Source organism: Xenopus tropicalis, chromosome 6, assembly GCF_000004195.4.
Source record: "Xenopus tropicalis strain Nigerian chromosome 6, UCB_Xtro_10.0, whole genome shotgun sequence".
NCBI classification, from domain to species: domain Eukaryota; kingdom Metazoa; phylum Chordata; class Amphibia; order Anura; family Pipidae; genus Xenopus; species Xenopus tropicalis.
Genome location: NC_030682.2, coordinates 8,632,474 through 8,650,616, shown reverse-complemented (window position 1 = coordinate 8,650,616; position 18,143 = coordinate 8,632,474). Strand labels below are relative to the sequence as shown.

Here is an 18,143-nt window from a genome sequence, read left to right as displayed (position 1 = left end):
TATAAAAATTAGAATTTTCGAAACTTCAATTTTAAAAAAAAACTAAAAATGTCAAATATGCACTAGAAAAATCTTTATCCCTGATAACTTTATTGCTTAAAAATGTGGAAAATATAAACCTCAAACACAGAAAAATATGGGTTTTATACAGTTAGAGATAGATTTATAAAAATTAGAATTTTCGAAACTTCAATTTTAAAAAAAAACTAAAAATGTCAAATATGCACTAGAAAAATCTTTATCCCTGATAACTTTATTGCTTAAAAATGTGGAAAATATAAACCTCAAACACAGAAAAATATGGGTTTTATACAGTTAGAGACAGATTTATAAAAATTAAAATTTTCGAAACTTCAATTAAAAAAAAATTTTCAAAAATGTCCAATATGCGCTAGAAAAATCTTAATCGCTGATAACTTTATTGCTTAAAAAAATGTGGAAAATAAAAAGCTCAAACACAGCAGAATATGGGTTTTATACAGTTAGAGACAGATTTATAAAAATTTTAATATTTGAAACTTCAATCTTTTTTTAAAAAAAACTAAAAAATGTCAAATATGCACTAGAAAAATCTTAATCCCTGATAACTACTGCTTAAAAAATGTGGGGGGGAAACCCCTCAAACACAGCAAAATCAATTTCTACTCTTCATTTTCAACAAAGCTGCCAAATTTTGAATAAATCTTAAACAAACAAAAACCTTAAAATTTAAATTAGTACATTAGTACACAAATTAATTAAAAAAGTACAACTACAATTGTCTTTTACATGAATTCACCAACTTTTACATGCTAAATTTTCAATTTGAGTTTTTCTACGTTTTGCGGTTAATAAATTAAAAAAGAAAATAGAGTTTCAAACTTTCGAATTTGCAACTTTTGCCATGAAACCCTGAATTGTCATAAAAACCCAAATTCAAATATTGATAAATCTGCCCTATAGATTTTAAAATGTTGTCATTGCAATCATTGGTTACTGTGGGTAGATATTACTAATAGAGATGCACCGAATCCACTTTTTCGGATTCGGATGAACCTCCGAATCCTTCATAAAGGATTTGGGTAAATACCGAACCATAATTAGCATCTGCTAATTAGGGTTTGGAAGGGTTTCATTTTCAACTTTTGTGTTTTCATGACAAAAAGTCATGTGACTTTTAGGATTTCGATTCGGTTCGGCCAGGAGCGTGGGTTAGGCTGAATCCGTAACCTGCCGAAAAAGGCCAAATCTTGGATGTATAAACATTTGGGACATTGTAAAAAGACAAAATATGGGGTATGGGTACTTAATTATATTAATTACGGGGTATAAATAAAATATTAGTATAACTTGAATTGTATTTAATATATATTGATAGTATTGATATCCAACATACCATTATTGATCCAATAACTGGACCCTTAATCACCCACCACAGAGCAAAGTTATCATTCATGTCCCAGCATCTACGAGAAAAAGCGGATGAGGAAAACCTGTTAAATTTCCATCAAAAAATCAATTCTGGAGATGACATAAATAGGGGCACATTTACGAAAATTCGTTTTTTTATGTCCTTGAAAGTCGTATAAACTCGACATAGTTTAAATTTAAATTAAACTCAATCATTGCTGTATTTAAAAAATGTCACGAGAATGCTTGAATCGTATGTACGAGAATTTCAAGTTTACATTGGAAAATCCCGAATTTTTCGAGTTGAAAGTACTGTATTCTTAAAACTCGAAAAATTTGAGTTGAAATAGGCGTTCGTCTCCATGAATCCCCTTTATTATTCCCAAACAGGAAGTGCTCCAGCAGCCATTTTAGGAGCATTGGCACTTATTCTTGGAAAACAATAATTTGTTTATGTTTCACTTCAATCTGGGTGAAATAGAAAACAATGGGGGGATTAACTTTCCCTTGAAACCACGTGAAATAGAAAACAAAGAGGGGGTTAACTTCCCCTTGAAGCTGGGTGAAACTGAAAACAATGATGGGATTAACTTCCCCTTGAAAATGTGCCAAGGACAGGCTGTCACTGACTATTCTATTCCTCTACTATTCTAACCCTCCATAGGCCTCAATGGTACTCGACTAGTGAAGAGCGAATTTTCGCATTTTGCCATTTGCGAAACTTCAGTGCAAATCCGGTGGGAAAAAATTTGTCACGCGTCAAAAAAAGTCACAGAAAAAAAAGTGACTTGGATTCGAGATTTTTTAGTGAAACGGGCGACGAAATTCTCTGTGGAAAAATTTGCCACGCGAAAAAAAATTGTCATCTGTGTCAAAAAAAATTGTCCCGCACAAAATTCTTTTGACACACAACATTTTCACCCCCCGCAGATTTTTCACCGTAGAGAAATATGACAGATTCGCTTATCACTATTAGGCTCCAAACAATCTGCAATTGCTGAGGCATCGGTAGTTCTACCCGTACTCTCAATTATTTCTTGTTCCTTCCAAAAGATTTGCAAAACGGCAAAAAATTGGTGAAATGGTGAAAATGTCCCACATTAAAAAAAAAATTGTCACGTGCATCATTTTTTTTACACCCATATGTTCCAGACTAATTTTTTTACACCCATATGTTCCAGACTCATTTTTGTTGACACCCATATGTTCCAGACTCATTTTTTTGACACTCATATGTTCCAGACTCATTTTTTTGACACTCATATGTTCCAGACTCATTTTTGTTGACACCCATATGTTCCAGACTCATTTTTTTTTTTACACGGGCAAAAAAATTGTTTTACACGCAACGATTTTTCTGCCATGGATGAGAATTTTTGGTCACGCGTCAAATTTTGTGGCCCATTTTGTGAAAAAATCTGCCAATGAAGAAACGTGGAAATTTGCTACAAATCCATGTCTGGCAAAACATTTCGCCCATAACTACTTAGGTGAGGTCAATGCCATCAGCAATATCATCCAATACTTACCCCACATCATCAAAGTGAAGTCTCAGAACTGCCCATATGGTCACACAAATCAGGGGAGTACCTGCATTCAACAGAAGGAAATACTTTGTGATCCCCAAATAAACAGTATAAAAAGTTAAGCACATCATTCATTTCACTACCCATATGTTCCAGACTCATTTGACCACACCTTAATAACACCATTAAGCTCCACCCCATTTTGACATCTTGTTACGGTATTGCAGAAGCACAAAATGCCTGTGAGAGGTGAAAACCCCCTTTTTTTATGTGTCCATTTTGATGTGACCACGCCTACTTTAACATTTTTTTTTGACGCACAACTAATTTTTTTATGACAATTTTCACTGGTGTTTCGTGAAAAATGTCAAAATGCAGAAATTCGCTACGAATCCATGCCCTGGGATCTCAACTTGGGATGAGATCATTTTTTCGCCAGGCATGGATCCACAGCAAATTTCCAAATTTTACCATTGGTGAATTGTTTTGAAACATCCTCTCAGAGGAAAAATTTGTTGCGAGTCAAAAAAGTTGCAGCTGCGTCAAATTGGGTGCGGTCGCGTCAAAATAGACACGGTCGCAACAAACTGGCCGCAGTCACGGCAAAATAGGCAAAGTCACATCAAAAAAACACAAGCAACAAAAAAAAATTGGGTGTGGTTGCGTCCAAAAAATAGCGCGAGCGACAAACAATAGATGCGAGCGACAAAAAAGACGTAGACGACAAAAAATTCACGCGACAAATGCGTTTTGCTAATTTTTCACGGTTTTGCTTCGCCATAAAATTCGCGTAACTGCAAGAAAATTCGCGAAACAACGAAAAATGAGAGAAATGTATTTGTCACGTGATTTTTTTTTTGTCGTCTGCATCTTTTTTGTCGCTCATCACTATGAATAACCTCCATAGTGTTATATTTGTTATATTGTTTTTAATCCTAGAAGCACAAACCACATTCATGTCTGTCCGTTACGCCGGATAGAAAATTCCAGCCCTTTGTTACTACACGAGCAGCTTCCTGTGTCGGATAAGAACCAATAATCACGGAAAAACGAGAGGGGGACTAAAAATAGGTTACACGTTCTATTAACTGTCTAAAAATGTTTTGGAATAATCAGATCTGCAATTGGAGAAACAGAAATTCCCAGCTATAACGAGCCAGGTGTCAAGATAATCAACCCTGGATTCCGAGCAAATTTAGCTTCATTATTTCCTAATTAAATGATGAATTTTTATAGACTGTTGAATCAGCGAAACCGCAGCTTTGTTGTAGGATAAGCAATTATCGTTATTAATTGTTTTGAGTTAAGAAGGAGTTTCAGGAGGAGTATTTTCACTATAGGCTAAAGTCTTTGATGGGGTTTCTAGTCCATAAACACATGGGAAAGCAGGATTGGATTGGGGGGTGAAGGGCCCACTGGGGCCCCAAACCCCCCAAGGTGTCCCTGCAGACTGCTTCCCCTGCAGGGGCCCCCGCCGCACCCCCTAACCCCCCCCCAATAGGGGCCCCAGCCACTGCCTGACGTGCGCAAGTGAAACGCGTCAGGGGAGGGACACCTGCTGGCAGGGGCAGGCCAAGCCGTCCGGGCGCCCTAGGCAACCCGGTCTGCCAACTCCGCCCACCTCCCCGCGGGAGGGGCGATTAGATCGGTCATTGCCTCTGCCACTAATGACAAGCGGCGGAGGCAATGACTAGGGGTAGGCAGGAGAGGCTTCTGGCGCCCCCCAATCATTGCGCCCTAGGCAGCTGCCTCTTCTGCCTACCCCTAGTTCCGGCCCTGCCTGCCGGTGGAAGAGCACCAACAGGGATTGTACTTCTGTTTAGCGATGAGGGAATTTTTTCACCAGGCATGGATTTGCAGCGAATTTACGCATTTTGCCATTGGCGAATTGTTTCGCAAAGCTTCCGTGAAAATTTGCAGTGGAAAAATTTGTTGTGCGCCAGAAAAAAGTCGCGGTCGCTTCAAAATGGGCGCAGTCACAGCAAAATGGGCATGGTCACGCCAAAATAGGCGCAGTCACGTGGGTGACAAAAAGAGATGCGGGTGACAAGCGTATTTTATGTATTTTTCGCCATTTCGAATTTTATGGCGAAGTGAAATGGAACAGATTTGCTCATCACTACTGCTGATACCACTGAATTTATGTTTCTGGGTTCTTTGGTTTCCCACAGGGTCAAACTGGGCCACTAGAACACCGGGAAAAAACCTGGTGGGCCCCGAATGGGCCCTAGCAGCCCAGACCCAACCCCATTGCTCCGTATGGGAGCAAAATGTCACAAAAGGGCCAATTCATGTGAGCGAGGGCAGATCAGCGGTTTCTATAAACAATGACAGACTCTTCAGCAATCCCATCGTTATTATATTATATTTGGTTTTTTTTTTTACTTTTTATCATTTTCAAAAATGGTCGAAAGCCGAATTTAGACACATTTATATGAATGTTTGTTTTTCTTGTTCCGGCTCCAACACACGGGTTGGTGGGAAAGGGCACCGGGCACTGAGCCAGTTTTAAAACCTGTGCCAATAACCGGCCAAATAGGGAATGTCCATCAAGGGCATCACAACGCAAGTTAGAGCTTCAGCAACGTTGGAAACCCCAGCATGGAAACCCAAGGTTAAAGGGCAAGTAACCATTGGCAATAATTGTAACTATGTATGAGAACTTGTATATAGGAAAAAATATAAATATAAATATTCTGCTTCCCATTATAGGTGCCCTGGTTCCGGCCCAAGGCCTTAGCCGATCCCCCACTCATGCTTCCCTGTCCTACTACAAATAGTAGTTACTTACAGCCTGAAATAAACTGTTAATCCAGAGAATCCAGAGGTTAAACCTATGCAGTAGGTCTAATCACAAGGTAACTTTATGGAGTGGGGGACGTTGGGGCTCATATCATTGATGCCCACAGTAGGAATGGCGGAACAACTTCAATTGGTCTTCAAGGTTTTTTCTTAAGGAAAATCGGGACCCATTGTGGCTAAAATTCTCAGAGTTGGAATGACAACAGTTCTAGGGGCAGAGTTATTAAAACTCAAAAAAATAAAAAAACTGAAAAAGTCACAGAAACAGCAACTTTTTTGAATTGGTGCCCCCAAAAAATGCCCCCCAAAAAATGTCGCACAAAAACTGTAATTGCAAATCCCAAACCTACAAAGAGAAGGATCTTTCAAGAAAGGGAAACCTGCCATTGACTTCTACATGTTCCCAGCAATAGTGATGAGCGAATCTGCCCCGTTCCATAAAATTAGCGAAATGCATTTGTTGCATGATTTTTTATTTGTCGTCTGTGTTCATTTTTTTTGCTTTTTTGAAACGAACATGTCCTTTTTTTGACACGACAATGCCCAATTTGACAAAACCGCGCCCGATATGATATGACCACGCCCTTTTTTGACACAACAATGCCCAATTTGACAAAACCGTGCCCGATATGATATGACCACACCCAACCTGGCCCAAGGAAAATCTCCCATAGGGCTTAATGGCACTCTGCAGCTCCAACCCGGCCCAAGGAAAGCCTCCCATAGGGCTCAATGGCACTCTGCAGCTCCAACCCGGCCCAAGGAAAGTCTCCCATAGGGCTCAATGGCACTCTGCAGCTCCAACCTGACCCAAGGAAAGTCTCCCATAGGGCTCAATGGCACTCTGCAGCTCCAACCTGGCCCAAGGAAAGTCTCCCATAGGGCTCAATGGCACTCTGCAGCTCCAACCCGGCCCAAGGAAAGTCTCCCATAGGGCTCAATGGCACTCTGCAGCTCCAACCCGGCCCAAGGAAAGCCTCCCATAGGGCTCAATGGCACTCTGCAGCTCCAACCCGGCCCAAGGAAAGTCTCCCATAGGGCTCAATGGCACTCTGCAGCTCCAACCCGGCCCAAGGAAAGCCTCCCATAGGGCTCAATGGCACTCTGCAGCTCCAACCCGGCCCAAGGAAAGTCTCCCATAGGGCTCAATGGCACTCTGCAGCTCCAACCTGGCCCAAGGAAAGTCTCCCATAGGGATCAATGGCACTCTACAGCTCCAACCTGGCCCAAGGAAAGTCTCCCATAGGGCTCAATGGCACTCTGCAGCTCCAACCCGGCCCAAGGAAAGTCTCCCATAGGACTCAATGGCACTCTGCAGCTCCAACCCGGCCCAAGGAAAGCCTCCCATAGGGCTCAATGGCACTCTGCAGCTCCAACCCGGCCCAAGGAAAGTCTCCCATAGGGCTCAATGGCACTCTGCAGCTCCAACCTGGCCCAAGGAAAGTCTCCCATAGGGCTCAATGGCACTCTGCAGCTCCAACCCGGCCCAAGGAAAGTCTCCCATAGGGCTCAATGGCACTCTGCAGCTCCAACCCGGCCCAAGGAAAGCCTCCCATAGGGCTCAATGGCACTCGGCAGCTCCAACCCGGCCCAAGGAAAGTCTCCCATAGGGCTCAATGGCACTCTGCAGCTCCAACCCGGCCCAAGGAAAGCCTCCCATAGGGCTCAATGGCACTCTGCAGCTCCAACCCGGCCCAAGGAAAGTCACCCATAGGGCTCAATGGCACTCTGCAGCTCCAACCCGGCCCAAGGAAAGTCTCCCATAGGGCTCAATGGCACTCTGCAGCTCCAACCCGGCCCAAGGAAAGTCTCCCATAGGGCTCAATGGCACTCTGCAGCTCCAACCCGGCCCAAGGAAAGTCTCCCATAGGGCTCAATGGCACTCTGCAGATCCAACCCGGCCCAAGGAAAGTCACCATACCGAAGTTTGAATGGATCCGAAACTTTCCTACTCGATAAATACGATTTTGTCGTGTAAAATTCGTCCGAAAAAGTTGCTCAAATTACCGGAAAAAAAACTGCAGAAAATGCACGCCAGGCGGAGCTGCACTTTCAAAGAGACGTGAAGGAAAGGGAATTGGGCGCAGTGCGTATGAAGTGCACTAAGTGCATCAGGGGGAATTCTCGAGAAAGGAGCGCAGTTCACATAAAGACGGCACTTTGATATGCAAATACGGCCCTACTGGAGCAGAATAAATCCACTGAGGCAGGATCCTTCCTTTTGATGAGTACCTCGTAATTAATATTCCACTCCAGTCACATGGTGCATGCTTATTAATTTGAATTATTTATTAGGCTACCCTAGATTAAAGTCATTTAAAACATACCGGGGCTCATTTATCGATTCTGGACACATTTGCCCATGGGCAGTAACCCATGGCAACCAATGAAATTGTGTTTTTTTTTTTGTTCTACCTGCAGCTGACTGAAAAAAAGACAATCTCTGATTGGTGGTTATTGGTTACTGCCCATTGGCAAATGGGCTCAGTGTTATTAATGAGCCCCACTATATTAAATACTGTTATATGTAATCCTTCTAGCTAGGAATATAATAACTTGCAACACATAACACGGTGTTGATTGGCTGTGTAGATATGTAGTATTCTGCGATAGTGATGAGCGAATTTTTTCGCCAGGCATGGACTCGCAGTGAATTTCTGCATTTTGTCATTGCCGAAATGTTGTGCGAAACTTCAGTGAAAATTCGCTGTGGAAAAATTTGTCGCACAGATTTTTTTTTGTGGCACATCAAAAAAGGGCGTGACCGCGTCAAATTGGGCACGATCACGCCAAAAAAGGGCACGGTTGTGTAAAAAAAGGCGCGGTTGTGCCAAAATTGGGCACGACCATGGCAAAAAAGCACGGGCGTCAAAAAATAGATGCGGGGGCCAAAAAAAATAGACGCGGGCGACAAAAAATAGATGTGGGTGACAAAAAAAATAGACGCAGGTGACAAAAAATAGACGTGGGCGACAAATAAATAGACGAGGGTGACAAAAAATAGACGTAGGCGACAAAAAAAATTGTGCAACAAATGCGTTTCGTGAATTTTTTGCCGTTTCACGAATTTTCTTGCCGTTTCGCAAATTTTATGGCGAAGCAAAACGGGACAGATTCGCTCATCACTATTCTGGGATAAAGGGGAAACACAGAAACCACAAGTGTCAATACCCATTGATTGGACAACTGGATGTGTCCATTCCCTAGCTTTAGTGGTGCCTACTGGAACCAACGTCAGACAGGGCCACTGGGCCCTGCCAACCCAGACCTGCTCCCCTCTGACCTCCCCCCAGGTCAATTCTGCATGGGAGATTACAAAGTATGTGCGATGGGCAAGGGGGGTTGCGGCATTGTGAACTCTTTGGAGAACTTGGTGGTGACCTTATGACTGGGGTGGACAACCTGGTTGGGCCCTGAGGTGGCAGCCCTAATGGGCCCCGGACTCCCCAGTCCAACTCTGACTGAGACCATCATACAGTAGTGCAACCATAATCTTCCAATGCATATATAATGAGAGGAGATGTGTTAATTATATATGTTGAGGTTGATGAAAATCAATGAAGTCATCGAGATGATGCCAATGAAATCATCATAGCAATGATAGAGAATGCTCTAAAAGTGTGTGATTCATCCTTTAGTCAATTGTTTAAGTGTTCATTTCAAGAGAAAATAACACCTAGGGTGAGACATGTTCCTCTATAGCAGGGGTGGCCAAGAAGTCGATCGTGGTCCACCAGTAGATCCCCCGTGGATTTCTGGTGGACCGTGACGAAGCCGGGGGATGCGGAATTGTGGTGTGAATGCGTACGTATGCTGCATCTTGGGGGAGGAGTCATTGGTCGATTGCTGATGGAAAAAGTTTGCCCACCCCTGATCTATATCAACCAACCAGCAGGTAGCATTGAATGGTCATGTGTTTAAAAGGAAACATCTCATTGGTGGGTATGGGTTATTAAAGCTGACCATACACGAGCAGATGCGCTCACTTGGCGATGTCGCCAAGCGAGCGGATCTTCACCCGATATCCCCACCTACGGGTGGCGATATCGGGGAGGCATGTAGGCGAATTCCTGGGGCCAAACAATCGAATTCTGCACGCGGCAATGGGGCAGTCGGTTCGGGGGCCGCATCAACGAGCCGATGCGGTCCCCGATCCGACTGGATTTTCTAACCTGCCCGATTGATATCTGGCAAATTTCATGCCAGATATCAGTCGGCCAGGCCCCTCGGTTCTGCCCCTACACGGGCCGATAAGCTGCCGAATCGGTCCAAGGGACCCATATCGGCAGCTATAATCGGCCCGTGTATGGGGACCTTAAGTCTGGGAAACCTTTACCCCTTTTGTTATATATGGTAGATACTTGTTTCTACCAATGATGAAGATTAAACAAACAAACAAATAAAGAAGACACTTACCCCACCCAATTATGGTGTACCAATAAAAGTATCTCCTTTCTGGAAAGAAGGTCTCCACGAGGAGTGTAAAGAGATAAAGCCCTTCGATAAAAAGCCAGAAATAGTTGGACATGACACAGTAGTGGAAAAACACCATCACGACTTTGCATTCCACCTGAAAGAACAAGCAAAGAATGAAGTACGATGAGTAGAAATATTCGGAACCATCCCATAACCATAGTCTTTTTGAGGATTTGTGGGTAACTTGCCATTTTGGCTCAATAACTAGTCCGATGACCACTCTCTGAACTGAATGGACTCATGACTTCTTTATTATAAGGAGTTACATTAGAGAGACAGTCTTACCACCACTTTTTAACAGTTGGTGACAGATGGACCACCCTATTGGAGATCATCAACCAACAAAGAATTTGGGGGAGTCACATAGTGAATATCACTCATGTAGGCTAAGAATGTTCTGTTATATCTGCTGCACTGAAAGCCTTGTGGCTCGACATGTAAATAAGTCTCTCCCAAAAGACCATACTTGCACCTCATTGGTCCATTTACTGGAAAAAACCATAAGCATGATCTTTTGAGGGTCCAAGCTCCTGTTGGAGATCATCAGCCAACAAAGAATTTGGGGGAGTCACATACTGAATATCACTGATGTAGGCTAAGAATGTTCTGTCGACATGTAAATAAGTGTCTCCCAAAAGACCATACTTGCACCTCATTGGTCCATTTACTGGAATAAACCATAAGCATGATCTGCTGAGGGTACAAGCTCCTGTTGGAGATCATCAACCAACAGAGAATTTTGCGGAGTCACATAGTGAATATCACTCATGTAGGCTAAGAATGTTCTGTTATATCTGCTGCACTCAAAGCCTTGTGGCTCAACATAAATAAGTGTCTCCCTAAAGACCATACTTGCACCTCATTGGTCCATTTACTGGAATAAACCATAAGCATGATCCGCCGAGGGTACAAGCTCCTGTATGTGTAATCCTTCATCTTAAAGGAAAACTATCCCCCCAAACAATGTGGGTCTCTATAAAATATATTACATAAACAGCTCATATGTAAAACCCTGCTTCATCTAAATAAACCATTTTCATATAAATATACTTTAGCAGTATGTGCCATTGGGTAATCCTAAATAGGAAACTGCCATTTTAGGTACTAAGGGCCGCCCCCTGGGATCCTAGGAGTCACAGTGCACACAAACAAGCCAAGGCACACATACATGCTAGGCCCCATCAGCCAATGAATGGGCAGAGTTCTGTCTTTTGCTCCCACACTACTTCCTGTTACAGTTAGAGCTGCATCACTTCCTGTCAGCTGATCTCTGAGGGAGCACCCAGCCCATCACTAAATGGCGGTTTAAGGGAAAGGATGTAAAAGGGCAATATTTACTGATATATATATTCCAGTTTGGGGAGATTCTTTAATAGGTCACTGTGATTTCTAATATCCTTATAATTTACAGCTGGGGGTACATTACTCCCTATATAATTTACAGCAAGATATATAATATTTCCTATATATTTGCTACATGGAGGTAAACAGTTATGCATTCTCTGCTATCACTGTATTCCCAAACCCATCCAGTTTAGCAATATAAAGAGATGTCACTTCTATCTAATGGGAAATGAGAGACAAAGACCAGATCCAATCTAATCTGAGCTCGTTAGGCAGCGCTGCCTGCGTCTTTAATTGGAATCATATCTGCCATAAGTCCTCCTTACGGTTGAGAGATGACAGTGGTTGCTGTCTTGCTCGGCGTAGAGCACTTCGTCCTTAATGAATACGGATATCGCCCGCAGAATGAATGAGACGAATAGGTTCATGTGGATGAAGTTCCTTGTGCAGTGAAGCTTTCTGGAATGAGGAAAAAAAATATATTATTTCAGACTAAAATATAAATGGGAAACACTTGCATGTCAGGGAGATAAAGCATTAGTAGTTATTTCGCTACTACAGCCAGTTTAACTGCAGCTCTTTTACTGACTTCCTTGTCTAGTGTGAAGCTCCACCTCCTTCTGCTCTCTGAGCCCTCCTTTTGTCTCTGCTCAAGGAGGTGCCTCCTGTGCACGCCTGATTGATTTTAATTGGAGCAGAGCCAGTGAACATACCCAGCAGGCATCTCTTTGAGGTATTCATGGGCGAGAAAAGGAGGGCTCACAAAGCAAAAGGAGGTGGAGCATCATGCTAGACAAGGAAGTGAGTAAAAGAGCTGCAAGTCAGCTGCTTGTAATAAAGAAACACAATACGTTTGCATGCAGGGAAAGGTATGTTATTCTGGGGGGCTGCGCATAGTAATTTGGGGGATTTTAAAATAAGGGGCTTAGGCGCAAGGAGGCACAGTAGGCCATAAGTTGTGGAGGTTTAGTCTAAGGCTGGGTTTTGGTTGACAGGGGTAGTATTAACTTATTGTAAGCTATGGTAATATATTATTTACCTGAATCGGCAGAGAATTACCATTGCTGTCGTAAGTGCAACGAGGGAGGTGCTGTACCCCACGGTGTAGAGAGCCTTTACAGACAGGTAGTAGGTATCCTACGAGACAAGACATGAATCAATACGAGAGTAAATAACGCCATAATATCAAGTACAGATGGAGCGCATTGACTGATGCCTCTGGTGCACCACTAATGTTAGCTGGAATGGGGAGGCCCTTGTATACCAATGGTGATTCATTACAAAAAAAGATAGTTGCTAAATTGCACAAGTGCGCTTGTCTAAAACATTCATTGGGGGCAATAGTGTCTGACTTATTGTGAAGCCGCAATGCAATGATTTGCCCATATCAGCCCCATGGCATTGAGCTTAGAGACCCCCACTGAGCCCTATTACAATGGAAGCTGAGGGACTACCCTCATTTTTAGGGCTGAACTTTGCATGATGATCACAGAAGGTGAGTTTTTGGGGTCTCAAGTAGTCTCCATTCTGACACCATGGCAGTAATACATGAGAGGAGAAAAGGTTTTTTTATGAACAAGAAAGAAGTTTTCACCTTTTTTTGTTTCTTACCTGGTCTGGTCCCGTTTCATTGATATCAAAGTCACAGGCCTCCGAGTAATGAGGAAAATGGTCCGTCCAGCCATTCTCTGTGCAGTTCCTGGTGATTATTCCAGCTGTATAAAACATGTAGCAGTCAGTAGAAGGTGGTGGGAAAGGAAGATTTTGAGAGGGTAATGGTATAATAAACACAAAGTTTGCTCCAGGTCTAGTTACCCCCACCAATAGGGTAGTTTGTTCTGAAACAATAATTGCCTCCTGTTGGCTGGTTGGTTACTAGACATGGGGCAAACATAATATCCACAAAGGGGTAATATTTATGAACTGTATGTCATATCTTGCTCTGGATTTCATACAAAAATGAGATGAGACCAAGTGGGTTTGAGATAATCAAGGCAACTTGATGTTCTGCTGGTTGATGTTCTGCTGGTATGGAACTTGGTTGAAACCATTGTGAGATCTGGAGGTTTCCCGAGGTTTGGAAATGAGTCTAACAAACATCTTATATGTAGTGTCTAAATATATTTTAAAGGTCACATAGATATAATGAGATGAGGCCAAGTGGGTTTGAGATAGTCAAGGCAACTTGATGTTCTGCTGGTTGATGTTCTGCTGGTATGGAACTTGGTTGAAACCATTGTGAGATTTGGAGGTTTTCTAAGGTTTGGAAATGAGTCTAACAAACATCTTATATGTAGTGTCTAAATATCTTTTAATGGTCACATAGATATAATGAGATGAGACCAAGTGGGTTTGAGATAGTTAAGGCAACTTGATGTTCTGCTGGTTGATGTTCTGCTGGTATGGAACTTGGTTTAAACCATTGTGAGATTCGGAGGTTTTCTAAGGTTTGGAAATGAGTCTAACAAACATCTCATATGTAGTGTTTAAATAGTTTAAAGGTCACATAGACATAACATAGCATTTTACCTGATTGTTGCTCCTCAAGGTTCTCTGGAGCCCAGCCTATACAGTAGAAAGCATAAAACATATTTAGCTTGTTTTGGAGAAATGTGAATGGACAATAAATGCATGTTAGCCTGTGTAGGGAACTGGTAAATTGTACCTTTTCTAACTCTGTGGTCCCCTAGTATTTGGACAGCTATGAAGGGTCCTTAATGTAATGGGAAGTAAGTCCCTGTTCCTGGGTCATAGCATGACCTTTTGTGCAGTTCCACAGTTTGGCCATAAGGTGGCACTGTGGTATAAAAGGCTGAGAGCCATGAGGCTGGAGGCCATTTTTGTGAAGTCTCTACCTGAGCAGGCCCATTTATTGAGAAATACAACACACATCTACCTGGCCTCCATATCAAGCGAGGGTTCACCCCTGAAGGATACAGTCTCATCCTGGGTAAAATACAGTGAAGCTTGGGGCAATAGAAGGGCTAATTTACCATAAGCCTACACCTGTTACAGAGTTTATTGCTTCATGGGAATAGAGATGATTCACAGTAAGGATTTTCCAAATGGCCTCTACAGTACCTTCTACATAAGAGCTAAAACAACACTTTAATCTATATAAAATATTATGCCACTGTGACATCTCAGAGGTGCCACAAAGCTAAAGTGCCCCGGGGCATTTACAACTATATCCACAAAACAAGTGTGCAGCAACCAACGCGCCCCCATCCTGAGGTATTACAGCCCACCATAACATATTTGTTCCCAGCACTTTGAAGACGTCCATCTTCTTTCTAGTCTACTGATGGCACCAATAGCAGCTGCTAGGAAAGTTGATATAGAATTCTTGGACCCAGAGGCCGCCGTAACTACCCGCAAATCCAGGCCTAACCTGATGGTGGAGTAAAGGGGCTGGGCATAGCAATGCCATGGTTTTTACACATAGTAGTCAAAATAGAAAAAACAATAATACAGTTGCCATGTGTTCTTACCCAGGCTTCTATCAACAAAGTCCATTTCTACAAAAGAAAGAAATAAATTGTATCATTAAAAGGGTAGGTACCATACTCATCATCATCCTTAATGGACTGCAGACTGACTTTTTAGCCATTGAACATTTACCACAAATCATCACTTACCAGGTGAATTAAAAGTGATGTTTAAAGGGGAACTTCACCCCAAACAACTTAAGCTTTTTGAAAAGTAAACACAATTTCAAGCAACTTTGCAATATACATCAATTAAACAATCTGCAGCCTTTTCATGATCTTTAATGTAATAATATGGTTTGGAACAGTTCCCTAAGCCCCGCCCCTGTTCCCTAAGCCCCACCCCTGTTCCCTAAGCCCCACCCCCTGTTCCCTAAGCCCCACCCCCTGCTGATCTGGCTGACTACTTTGTGACTCAAATAAAATGTAACAGTAGTCGCCTCCCCTCAGCCTGCCTCCTCCCAATCCCACAATCCCCTGCTGCACACGTGATGTCAATAAGGAAAGGAACATCCCAGTGCAATGCATTGTGGGTGATGTAGTTCCTGCCTGCTGTCTGTAAGCTGTGGGGAAGTTGTACCAATCTGTAACATCAGTGTTTTAGTCCCTCCTCCCCTGCCAGGATTTCCAATGATGCAGAAAGAGTAGAACAGTTTTGCAGCTGGATTTCAGCATATAAACATGGGATTTATTCCTACTGTTTGACGGAACAGATTACAGGGATATGGATATTAGGGGTTTCTGTGTTTTAAATTTTTTTTAAATCTTTAGTTACCTTAAGACATGGTTGCTACAAATTACAGAAATATGTCTTATCTAGAAAACCCCAAGTCTCACCCATTTTGCCTTATAGGGTCTTATGTGTTTATATCAAAACCACCTCGTTATTCACATTTCACCACTAGATGGCGACATTGTGTCAGATACCGGCGCCATGTTAGTTGTAAATTCCCGGGATAAGAAGCGTCTGCTCTTGGGCTAGAACTGATGTTCTCAGGGCATCACTTTAGATCTACCATCGAGCAGTTTCCAGCATCCATCTTGTTTAGGAGTAAAAGTAAATTCTGTCTATGTAACATACACACAGACGGCTTGTTTAGGACACACGGACAGTCTGACCCTGTGTAGTTACCATATAATACGGAATGGGACGGCAGCGACTCCAGAGCTTACGCTTGGATGAAGTATGAAGTATAACAGTGCATGTCGTTCCGGCACAGCTTATCATTACCATCATTTATTTATACAGTGAAAGCCTTTTTAAAACAGAAGAAATGGACTTGCCTTGTGTCTAACATTGCCTGAAATTCCACTGAACAGTAGCGGGTGTTTATGGGGATCCGGCCATGATGTTTATGGGGCACTTTTTATCTCTAAATGACACTGTTACACAGCAAATAATTCCCTCTGCCATTTAACCTTTTATTCTTGTACCAACAAATGTATTTGTAGCTGTAATATTGGTGTGTAGGCGTCATCTCAGTGCCTTGTGCCTGAGTCTGAGCTTTCAGCCAGTGCTACACATTAGAACTGCTTTCAGCTAACCTATTGTTTCTCCTACTCCCATGTAACTGGAGTAGTCCCAAGCCGGACTTGGATTTCTTACTATTGAGTGCTATTCTGATACCTACTGGGAGCTGCTATCTTGCTCCCTTCCCATTGTTCTGCTGATCGGCTGCTGGGGGGGAGGGGGAGATATCACTCCAACTTGCAGCGCAGCAGTAAAGTGTGCCTGAAGTTTATCAGAGCACAGGTCACACGGCTGTGGAACCCTGGGAAATGAAGAATATGGCTAATTCATTTAGACTTACACTTTAGTGAGACCACACTTGCTGCCACATTCATATATCTAAAGATCTCACTGGCTCTCAGTGCACCCCTTTAGTTAATAGAAAAGCATTGGAAAGGGTTGCAAAGTATCATGGGAATGACATTTATGCATCTCTAAATTAGGGTTGCCGCCTATCTAGTTCTAACTGGCAGGTGGGGAGGGGACGATGATGTAAAATGGGTGGAGCTATGACATTGCCAACTACTGGAGGGAGGGTAATAAAACGCATCCAGGTAGAAATAAGGTGAGATCTAGGCAGATTGAGGTGGTTCCTGGGAGAATTGGGGGCATCCCAGGGGTTAATCTTAAGTATATTGCAAATTTAGGCCTTGGCAAGTGTTGTATTGGCTAGGATGGTACCGGCCAAGTGGCAACCCCACTATAAATATGTCTATTAGTTGTATATATTACCTGTTACGTTTATATGGAAGCCACATTTACTTGCCCCTAGCTAGTTGGGCCTACTCATGCCTATGGATGTGCTGGACCGGTTGCCCTTTAATCGCCGAGACAAATATCGCTAAGACTTACGCGTCCCTCCATTTTCCAGCCGTGTCTTGTAAATTCAAGCTTTAAGCCCCTAAGATTATGTGAAGTTCCTTTCCGGCTGGAGAGAATGAGAGGATCCTCGTGTTTGAGAGACACTCCAACAAAAGCTTCTCCTACTGCCAGGAAAGCACTTTCACATTTCAAAATGATCGTTCCTGTTGGAGTGTGGGGCGTCTCTGCGGGGGCTTCTCTGCGGGGGGGCTTGTGCCTCTTGTTCCATACAATTCCCCTGATGTTGCAGCCTCCAAACACCCTGCCTTAGGGATAAATCTACGTCTTGTTCTTAAGGACAAGTCAACCCAAAATATATATATTTTTGCCTAATAAAGAAAACATAATTCTAAGCAACTTTGCGATATACATTCATTACAAATTTGCAATGGTTTTTGACTTATTTGTATATAAAATTGCTATTAGAAGCAGTGTCTGTCCCTCTCTATTCCCTGCCCTGGGGGCTCTGACTGAAACAGTGTAACACAAGGCAGCAGCCTGAGAGACCTGACTCGCTGGGGGAGACCGACCCCTGAAACAGTGTAACACAAGGCAGCAGCCTGACAGACCTGACTCGCTGGGGGAGACTGACCCCTGAAACAATGTAACACAAGGCAGCAGCCTGACAGACCTGACTCGCTGGGGGAGACTGACCCCTGAAACACTGTAACACAAGGCAGCAGCCTGACAGACCTGACTCACTGGGAGAGACTGACCCCTGAAACAGTGTAACACAAGGCAGCAGCC

The 18,143-nt window shown here is 42.9% G+C and overlaps 1 protein-coding gene across 4 annotated transcripts in view; it reads right to left on the bottom strand.

Annotated features, from left to right (window-relative positions):
* The window catches only part of adcyap1r1 (adenylate cyclase activating polypeptide 1 (pituitary) receptor type I), a 150,722-nt gene that overhangs the window by 30,742 nt on the left and 101,837 nt on the right, over positions 1 to 18,143 (bottom strand). For all 4 annotated transcript variants that reach the window (XM_031903469.1, XM_012964947.3, XM_012964948.3 and 1 more), the window contains 8 exon segments: positions 15,029 to 15,055; positions 14,067 to 14,102; positions 13,149 to 13,252; positions 12,577 to 12,674; positions 11,864 to 11,996; positions 10,134 to 10,287; positions 2,919 to 2,979; positions 1,376 to 1,445 (listed from right to left, as the gene is read on the bottom strand). In XM_031903469.1, the coding sequence (XP_031759329.1) occupies positions 1,376 to 1,445; positions 2,919 to 2,979; positions 10,134 to 10,287; positions 11,864 to 11,996; positions 12,577 to 12,674; positions 13,149 to 13,252; positions 14,067 to 14,102; positions 15,029 to 15,055 (683 nt within the window).